General features: G+C 34.3%; 1 protein-coding gene across 3 annotated transcripts in view; it reads right to left on the reverse strand.

Moving 5' to 3' along the window:
* LOC149781051 (polycystin-1-related protein-like) overlaps window positions 1–11,238 on the reverse strand; it is a 535,051-nt gene that overhangs the window by 146,179 nt on the left and 377,634 nt on the right. For all 3 annotated transcript variants that reach the window (XM_089938184.1, XM_089938183.1, XM_089938186.1), the window contains one exon: window positions 4,566–4,695. In XM_089938184.1, the coding sequence (XP_089794310.1) occupies window positions 4,566–4,695 (130 nt within the window). The remainder of the gene's footprint in view (window positions 1–4,565; window positions 4,696–11,238) is intronic.

Here is an 11,238-nt window from a genome sequence, read left to right on the forward strand (position 1 = left end):
AAAGTATGCACAGACTTTATTTACCACTAGTACATTTGCAAAAACTCTAGTTCCAAACTATATGCAGCTCAATGGCTTGTTGCTATCTCTCAACTTGACATAATTCTTGGAAATTCTTTTCCATTTCACATGACGATGGAAATCATATCTCCCACCATGAGACATACTCAAATTGGTATGTGAGGTCCAGTAAACGTAAATGTGTCCTTTCCAGCTTCTATTCACAAGAATCTGAATACACCATTTTATTCTTCTTTGTTGATTATTAACACTTTTCTAGAAGCTTATTTTCCCTTTCATCTTAAACATGCATCTCTTTCTGGATGCCGTTTTTAAATCTTCTATAATCAACAGTTTGATCAGGCAGATGCTTTGCATGAACAAACAGGTGCAGTTTACTGTGTCTGGGGTGCTGCTGTAAAGTTAGTCTGGTTCCCTGACTAATTTTACTAATTCTAAGATGAAGTCTGGATCCAAATACAAAGATGAACCAATTATCCAGATTTTTCAGCAATGATAATTTTTTCCATAGTTTTTGCTAGTATGCTGCAAGTCCATATTTTACAGGTAATTTTCCTAAGACTTACATCAAAATCATAACAATTGGCAGTACATCATTTTTGTTTTAAACATTTCCTCTTGGACAGAACATGCAAAAGATGTAAGCATAATTTGCCGATCTTGCCACATAGCAACAGATATACCCAGCAGAAAAATACCTGGATAAAATACATACAAGCCCTTTCTCACCTGTTTTATTACACAATTTGGCTAAATTTGTAATTTTATGAAGAAACTCTGTTTTGTGCAAGTTTTAAATGTTTTAACTGTCAACTTGGCACCATTTTTATTTCAGACCAACATGGCATCATAAAAAGTCTTGTGGTAGAAGCTCCATGTTGCTGTGGAGGAGTTATCATAACATGATTTCAAGTTGGATGCCCTTGTGGCCATGTTAAATATCAGTATTTAGTACCAACCAGACATAATAAAAAGTCTTTTAGTGAAATAGAATCTCAACATGACCAGCCATCTAGGAGAAGTAGTGTTAAGATTTTCAAGACGGCCACTGTGAAAACTCCATGACAACATTATGTTTCATTGTGGAGAAGTGAAACAGGATGTCGACATGACCAGCCGTCTAGGAGAAGTAGTGTTAAGATTTTCAAGATGGCCACTGTAAAAACTCCATGACAACATTATGTTTCATTGTGGAGAAGTGAAACAGGATGTCGACATGACCAGCCGTCTAGGAGAAGTAGTGTTAAGATTTTCAAGATGGCCACTGTAAAAACTCCATGACAACATTATGTTTCATTGTGGAGAAGAAGCAGCAATAGCAAAATGGCGATTGTAATGATGGTAGATCAGCACCATGTTCATGCAGGGCCAACAAGACATTATCAGAAATCTGTTAGTGAAAACCCCATGTTGATTTGACCAACCATTCAAAAGGAGCAATTATAACAACATTTTCAAGATGGCCACTGCAGTGGCCATATTGGATATCAGAATGGGATCATTTCTTATCTAAGCCAACTAGACATCATAAGATGTATTTTAGTAATAACCACATACTGATATGAGTATAAATTCAGGAAGATAACCACCATGGTGGCAATATTGGATGTCTGAAAGGCACCATTTTCAGGAAGGATCAACTAGACCAGGAGAGAAATGTGTGTTTAAAGTTTCATGTTAAATTGCCAGTTAGTTGAGGAGGAGTTACAATAAACTCTGCTAATGGGAGAATGGACAATGTTTCTACTTCACACATGAAATATTTCTTTATACTATTAAATATTTAAATATAAATATATTAATATTAAATATTTAATATTATTTCTATTAAAGAAACAGATACCCTGAAATGTCTCTCTCCAAGGGCAGCAGAAGATGATCATCCACACTGAATCTGGTGGCAAAAACATCACATTAGAGCTATTTGTGTTTGGTCTTTTAAGAGCGGCATTTGTTTTCAACAACTAAGTTTGTTAACATCATATTATTCCAAGAACGTACATTTGCGACATTTACTATAACTGTAAAAGTTTGATAAATTTTAAACTGGATCAAACCAGCTTTAGCGTGAAATGGTCTGAGCTCCAAACTGTGCAAAATATTGCATATTTATTCCAATTTGACAAATTTGTATTTAGGATATGCACTCAATGACACAAAAATTAAATCAAAATGAGATCAATATGTCTGCAACAAGAATTAAAGACTTTGCTTGCTTTGCTGATTGCCATGTAGATATCTGCCCATGTCCCATATTTGATTGCCCTTCTGGACAAGTAATGGACCACAGAAGATCAACATTTTTAGCTACGTGACTCTGCTTTGTGACTGTCAGTCAAAAACTGTTTATTTCTGGACAAGTATTTGAAAAAGCCGTTTTTTTAATATCATGACCAGGGTATACACAGTGCAGTTTAGCATCTTTCCCGTGCTTTTACTCTGATGATTCTAAGTGAGTTACTGATACCAACAGCAATGCATTATGCACCAAAAGATCTGAGTCTACATGGACGGACATCTTGCATACACTATTATCTGGGAAACAAGGTACTGTTTTACTGACACCATTAAGATCAACCCTGAACTGTACAAATCTGAATGTGACTCCAGGTCTGTTAACTCTTGGATTAGGGGTCTATTAATTCTGGGAAATAGGTCAATTAGTTCATGCATGAGGGTTCTATTAACTCCTTAATTAGGAGTTCAATTAACTGCTGGATTAGGTGTCATTTTACTCCTGGATTAGGGGTCAGTTGACTTCTGGGTAAAGGGGTCAATTAACTCATGGGTGAGGGTTCTTTTAACTCCTGGATTAGGGGTTCAATTAACTCATGTATTAGGTGTCTATTAACTTGGGGAAAGGGGTCAATTAATACATGGGTGAGGGTTCTTTTAACTCCTGGATTAGGGGTTCAATTAACTCCTGGATTAGGGGTCAATTTACTCCTGGATTAAGGGTCAATTAACTTCTGGGAAAGGGGTCTGTTAACTCCTAGATCAGGGGTATATTACTGTGGAAAAGGGGTCAATTAACTCATGGATGAGGGTTCTATTAACTTTTGGATTAGAAGATCAATTAAGTCCTGGATTAGGGGTCAATTACTCCTGGATTAAGGGTCTATGCTCTATGAATAACCGAAGATGTGCTTCACAAACATAATCTAAAAAACAACATTATATCAAAGAGTGGATATAAATTCAAACCCAGCTATTGTAACTGCAAGACAGTACTCATAGCAAAGCTGCAAGACACTACTCATGCCACGGCACAGCTACAGTAGCTGCAAGACAAACTCTGCCAGGGCACAGCTATCATGGCTGGATGCAAGACACTACTCATGCCATGGCATAGCTATTGTGGCTGCAAGATGGTAATCATGCCAGGGCACAACTATCATGGCTGCAAGATGGTAATCATGCCAGGGCACAACTATCATGGCTGCAAGAAGGTAATCATGCCAGGGCACAACTATCATGGCTGCAAGATGGTAATCATGCCAGGGCACAACTATCATGACTGCAAGATGGTAATCATGCCAGGCACAACTATCATGGCTGCAAGATGGTTATCATGAGAGGGCACAGCTATCATGACTGCAAGATGGTAATCATGCCAGGCACAGCTATCATGGTAATCATGCCAGACACTACACATGCCATGGCAGAGCTATTGTGGCTGCAAGATGGTAATCATGCCAGGGTACAGCTATCATGGCTGCAAGATGGTAAACATGAGAGGGTACAGCTATCATGGCTGCAAGATGATCATAATGCCTGGGCATTGCTCAAGACTTCTGGAATGTAAATCATTTCAACCAAACAGTCTAATCCTCCACTACCAGAAAGTGTGAGATTGTATCCAATCTAAATGCTTAATTCTTAAAAGCCCAAGTTGTAAGCAATGCAGATGTAAATTGTCAGCTTGCAAATGATCACAAAAACCATCTTCCAGAAAGACAGCAAAATCACTTTAGAAGAAAGTTAAAGATTTTGGACATCTGCCAACTCTGAAACAAATAAATCTTCTATATCAAACAACAGCCTTTTTTAAATTTTCTATAATCTATAAAACAATCTGATGTAATAGTTTCTTGAAATGCACAATGGTACTGTATTTATCGGCTGATATGATCATGTGTGTTCTTATTAGCAATCGTCTAATCTTGCAACAATATTTTTGGAAATGGAAGATCTAGGTGTAACAATTTGCTCTTTACTATTAAACTGAATGAAAACAGAACCCAATCTACTGGCACAGTGACAGATCAAGTTCTATACTGTCTATAATAAAGCATCTTTTATTCATAGACAAAAACAGTATTTTCTTCAAGTCCATCATATCTGCTGTATATGTTGGGACACCCTTTACTACTACAAGGGACAAGAACAAATTTATTTTATCATGTCCCAAGATATATGGTAAATATGGTGCTTAATCATAAGTCCTAATCTGTAATGGCTAGAAAGAAAAAGCCTGTTAGACATTTATTATTTCTTCTCAAGTTATTACAATAAATATTTAGGTTATCATGGTGAATGCTTACCTCTGTAATCATTTTCTTTTCTTCCAGCAGGAAGCTGAAAGGTCATATCATGGTCAAGACCCCGATAAATCAGATTTTTCCTTTCTGTCTGGTTGAACTTGTAGCTTACTTCATACTGTAATGGCTTGTGCTGGAAAACAAAAACCCAAAGTCAAACTTTGAATGTAGCATTTGAAATAAACTTTCTGATGGAGCTAGAGTCAGCAGCTATTAAATTAATAACAAAATCCTTGAAAGAGTTACTTGTCTATTCCAACAACTGCAATCTATCAGGCAGCGATTTCCAACAGTCTGGATCTGGAATGAATACTGATGCCTTCTACACATAGCCTGTACAGGGCAAAATATTAATTAATTCAACTTTTTATTAACATAACCTCATCATCTGGAATTACAACTGGGGAGCTTAGCATAAATGATACAAAAACACTATAATAAGATAATTATTCTCTTAAAATAAACTTAAAATTACCTTTTATAATGACATAAAATGGCATGTTTTTTTTTTTTTAATTAAGCTAATGCAGACAGTAGTCCTCTGATCTTTCAAGGTGCTGGTTTCAATTATCCATCTTAATGCCATAGTTTATAATTCTTTCCTTTGTACTTGATGTGCAATCAGAAACCTAGAAACGTACTCATGGAACACAAATACCCCACCACAGTGCATGAGAAATTCTTAAAAGTTTCTCATCAATCAAAGAATGTGCATTAACTTGCTTTTGATACTTCTGACAATGTCTAGCTGTTCCTCATAGATAAGAATGGTAGAAAGAATGAAAAAATAATCATGAAATTGATCAAGAGCCCAAGGTGAACCTGGAATTTTTCATCCAGCTTACATAACCAACTCATGATCAAGAGTCCAAGGTGAACCTGAAATTGTTCATCTGGTTTATATAACCAACTGCTGATCAAGAGCCAAAAGTGGACCTGAAATTGCTCATCGGACTTGCATACATATATCGTGTTGTAGGAACACAATTTATGTAAACTATGTCTGAAACTTTATATTAAGACGATTTGAATTATTATACCCAAGTGTGATAAAAGATTCTCATAAAGATAAAGACGTAATTAAAATGCATGGTTTCTTGCTCACAATCGAAGTCATTCAAGATCTTGATGATATAAAGCTGCTTACCAAGCTTGTGCAGGAGAAACACGGTCTCTAGATCAAGAGATCAGACAATCGAATGCAAGGTATCTCATTAAGATGCGCAGATCTCACTAATTACAGAATCTGTCAGACACAATAATATAAGCTTATTTAACAGGGTGGAGAAAAATCTGACAGGAATTCGATCCTCAGAGTGATAACCAGCTCAGTCATTCAAATACAAGATTACCTCATTACTATGCACAAAATTAACTCCACTCTTTGCACAAGATTAAATCCTTATTATGAATAAGGTTGCCTCTATGCACAAACTTACCTTCATAAACCTACATACTTTGCACAAAATTACCTCCCTATTATATACAAGATAACTTCCTTATGTACAAGATAACCTCCTTGTGCACAAAATTACCTCCTTATTATATACAAGATAACCTCCTTATGTACAAGATAACCTCCTTATGTACAAGATAACCTCCCTATGTACAAGATAACCTCCTTATGCACAAAATTACCTCCCTATTACATACAAGATAACCTCCTTATGTACAAGATAACCTCCTTGTGCACAAAATTACCTCCCTATTACATACAAGATAACCTCCTTATGTACAAGATAACCTCCTTGTGCACAAAATTACCGCCTTATTATATACAAGATAACCTCCTTATGTACAAGATAACCTCCTTATGTACAAGATAACCTCCCTATGTACAAGATAACCTCCTTATGCACAAAATTACCTCCCTATTACATACAAGATAACCTCCTTATGTACAAGATAACCTCCTTGTGCACAAAATTACCTCCCTATTACATACAAGATAACCTCCTTATGTACAAGATAACCTCCTTGTGCACAAAATTACCTCCCTATTATATACAAGATAACTTCCTTATGTACAAGATAACCTCCTTGTGCACAAAATTACCTCCTTATTATATACAAGATAACCTCCTTATGTACAAGATAACCTCCTTATGTACAAGATAACCTCCTTATTATATACAAGATAACCTCCTTATGTACAAGATAACCTCCTTATGTACAAGAAAACCTCCTTATGCACAAAATTACCTCCCTATTACATACAAGATAACCTCCTTATGTACAAGATAACCTCCTTGTGCACAAAATTACCTCCCTATTACATACAAGATAACCTCCTTATGTACAAGATAACCTCCTTGTGCACAAAATTACCTCCTTATTATATACAAGATAACCTCCTTATGTACAAGATAACCTCCTTATGTACAAGATAACCTCCCTATGTACAAGATAACCTCCCTATGTACAAGATAACCTCCTTATGCACAAAATTACCTCCCTATTACATACAAGATAACCTCCTTATGTACAAGATAACCTCCTTGTGCACAAAATTACCTCCCTATTACATACAAGATAACCTCCTTATGTACAAGATAACCTCCTTGTGCACAAAATTACCTCCTTATTATATACAAGATAACCTCCTTATGTACAAGATAACCTCCTTATGTACAAGATAACCTCCTTATGTACAAGATAACCTCCTTATGCACAAAATTACCTCCCTATTACATACAAGATAACCTCCTTATGTACAAGATAACCTCCTTGTGCACAAAATTACCTCCCTATTACATACAAGATAACCTCCTTATGTACAAGATAACCTCCTTGTGCACAAAATTACCTCCCTATTATATACAAGATAACTTCCTTATGTACAAGATAACCTCCTTGTGCACAAAATTACCTCCTTATTATATACAAGATAACCTCCTTATGTACAAGATAACCTCCTTATGTACAAGATAACCTCCTTATGCACAAAATTACCTCCCTATTACATACAAGATAACCTCCTTATGTACAAGATAACCTCCTTGTGCACAAAATTACCTCCTTATTATATACAAGATAACCTCCTTATGTACAAGATAACCTCCTTATGTACAAAATTACCTCCCTATTACATACAAGATAACCTACTTATGTACAAGATAACCTCCTTATGTACAGGATAACCTCCCTATGCACAAAATCACCTCCACAAGATTACCTCCTTATTATGAATAAGTTTGCCTATATGCACAAACTTACCTTCATAAACCTACATACTTTGCACAAAATTACTTCCCTATTATGAAAAAGATAACCTCCTATGTACAAGATTACCTCCTTATTATGTACAAGATTGCCTCGTTACTATGCACAAAAATTACCTCCATAAACCTCCATATTTGCACAAGATTACCTCCTTATTTTGTACCAGATTACTTCCTTATTATGTACAAGATTACCTCCTTATTCTGTTGCCTCTATAATATGCACAACTCATACACTCTTTTTTAGTTCTTACAAACTGCTGAATGCTTAGTTAAATTTCATTATTGTCAACAGATAATAAGAAAACTATTCAAAACAAATAAGAAAGCTATTCCAAAACTGGAAAGAATATGTTTGATGTTGAGTGAAACAAGAGCCCGATGTAAATGCAAAACTCCACCAGAAGGATGGATAAGGTAACAGCTAAGATAACAGATTAGGGAACAGCAGACTGGATATTTAATAAGTTTACTGAGAAAAGTCCTTTATTTGCACATACCCTGACTAGTAGTTCTCTGTGTACGGAACAGCTAACTCTGAAGATGAATAGTCAACACTATGCAGAACCCTAATTTCTTCTCCATCTCAACATGACCTTGACCTTGAGACCACAAAATCCTAAGATTTCTTTCCTACCATAACTGCAAGAGATTCATAAAATTTGGTTAAGGAAGCTGCTGTAGAAGAAATTTTTTGTGTAAAACCCATTTTTCATTGGGTCACAACAAACCAGACTTTTTGACCATCTGACCTTAAAATCCAAAGGCAACTTCCTTGCCTTATGTGAAAGCCCTCCACAAAGTTTAGTCAAGGTCCATGGTCTAGATGATGCACCCCCCCCATTTGTCTTCTTTCACTGACAGTGTCTTCAGTTTAGGATCCAAAAATTTATATAGCTTTCTTCTGATGCAATGTGTATGCTATCCACAAACAATGTGACTTTCTCTGCAAGAACTTGTTTTCATCCAGTGACCTTGAGTTGTGACCTTTTAACACCCACATCTGTAGGCTTATACCTTATTCTAAGTGCAAGCAAGCCACAAAATGTGTGTGTATGTGAGAGAGAGAGAGAGAGTGAGAGAGAGAGAATAGGATTTAACTGCGAAGGTTAACTACAACAGAAAAAACCTAGAAAGATAAATCCTTGCAAACAAATGTAAAGATAAGGTACTACAGTAAAAAAAATTGCCATGAAAATTTCTTTTTACTCGATTTTATTAAAAGTTTTACTACCTAATTACTTGCCTTTACTTGGTATTACTAGTTCACATAGATATTCCATAATTCTATAACATATATTGCTTAAAGCTATTACTAAGCAATCCTATTACTTAATTTACAAGCATGAATTACACGTGTGTTACTAAGTAATCCAATTACCTAATTTACAAGCATGAATTACACATGTTACTAAGTAATCCAATTACCTAATTTACATGCATGAATTACATTTGTTACTAAGTAATCCAATTACTTAATTTACAAGCATGAATTACATGTGTGTTACTAAGCATTCTAATTACTTAATTTACAAGCATGAATTACATGTGTGTTATTAAGTAATCCAATTACTTAATTTACAAGCATGAATTACATGTGGGTTACTAAGTAATCCTATTTCTTAATTTACAAGCATGAATTACACGTGTGTTACTAAGTAATCCAATTACTTAATTTACAAGCATAAATTACATGGGTGTTACTAAGTAATCCAATTACCTAATTTACAAGCATGAATTACACGTGTGTTACTAAGTAATCCTATTACTTAAATTACAAGCATGAACTACATGTGTGTTACTAAGTAATCCAATTACCTAATTTACATGCATGAATTACATTTGTTACTAAGTAATCCAATTACTTAATTTACAAGCATGAATTACATGTGTTATTAAGTAATCCAATTACTTAATTTACAAGCATGAATTACATGTGTGTTATTAAGTAATCCAATTACTTAATTTACAAGCATGAATTACATGTGTGTTATTAAGTAATCCAATTACTTAATTTATAAGCATGAATTATGTGTGTTATTAAGTAATCAAATTACTTAATTTACAAGCATGAATTACATGCGTGTTACTAAGCAATCCCGTTACTTAATTCTTGCATGTTACAAAGTAATCCCAGTATTTAATTTACCAACATGAATTACTTGTTTTATTAAGAAATCCTATTAATAAATTTACAGGCATGAATTACTTGCATCTTTTACTTGAAAGACAATATACTTAAAACAGCGAAAGAAATCACCTCATAATTTTCTTTACTTGATTCTAGTTAAATGTTTTGCAGCGTGATTACTAGCTTTGACTTGACAATTTTTACATGGCTACTTAATATATATTCAAGAGCTACAGGAAACTATTAATTAGTAACCATGGCTACTGTAATTCATGAACTACAGGAAACTATTAATTAGTAACTATGGCTACTGTAATTCATGAACTACAGGAAACTATTAATTAGTAAATATGGCTACTGTAATTCATGAACTACAGGAAACTATTAATTAGTAAATATGGCTACTGTAATTCATGAACTACAGGAAACTATAACTTAGTAATAATGGCTACTTTAATTCATTAACTACAGAAAACTATTAATTAGTAACCATGGCTACTGTAATTCATGAACTACAGGAAACTATTAATTAGTAACCATGGCTACTGTAATTCATGAATTACAGGAAACTATCACTGAGTAACCCAATTACTTCATTTTCTGGCACGAATTACAAGATTTATTTTAAAATGACAGATTAATTGAAGGAATAAAATGACAGTAGATTTAACTACTCAGGAATTGATGATTCAGTTATTACAACTGTTATGTATATTTGATTTAATTCATATTTGATTTATTTTAATTGTTTGTTTGTTAGCTTTAATTTTTTTTATACTCCATTACATGTTATTGCAATTAATTTTATTTACTGGACTGGACACTGTCCATAAATTTAATTGAGCAGTAAACAACTAATAATATAAACTTTGTATCTAAAGCTAACCTAGTTATTGACCTTGATTCAGAACCAGTAAGAGTTGTGGTAAACAACTTTTTTATATTTTTTAAAATTCTTTCTCTGAGTAAGATTCATAAAGTGAAATCGAGGCCATACTTACAGTACGTGACAAATAACATGTATCAATTAGGTTTTTTCAAAGGATTGACCCACATCCGGGCATCTTTTTTGCATTGTAGCTAGATTTATTATTGATGTTTTGAGAAAGAATAGTCATTACTTGCCTTAACACTGGAGATGTCTATGTGTTTTATGTTGTGACCAGTTTTGGTGTTAATTATTTTGTTTAATCTAATTTATTTGGATTACAAGTTAGTTTTCCCTGGGAATACTAGTGCTCTAAATTAATTCTTGGACAAGGACAGTTACTGAAATTTACACAAAATTCAAACACTGGAATATTATTTTCTGTGAATCACAAAA

The sequence above is a fragment of the Sinohyriopsis cumingii genome, chromosome 16, assembly GCF_028554795.1.
Source record: "Sinohyriopsis cumingii isolate HCF-2022 chromosome 16, ASM2855479v2, whole genome shotgun sequence".
In the NCBI taxonomy this organism is placed as follows: domain Eukaryota; kingdom Metazoa; phylum Mollusca; class Bivalvia; order Unionida; family Unionidae; genus Sinohyriopsis; species Sinohyriopsis cumingii.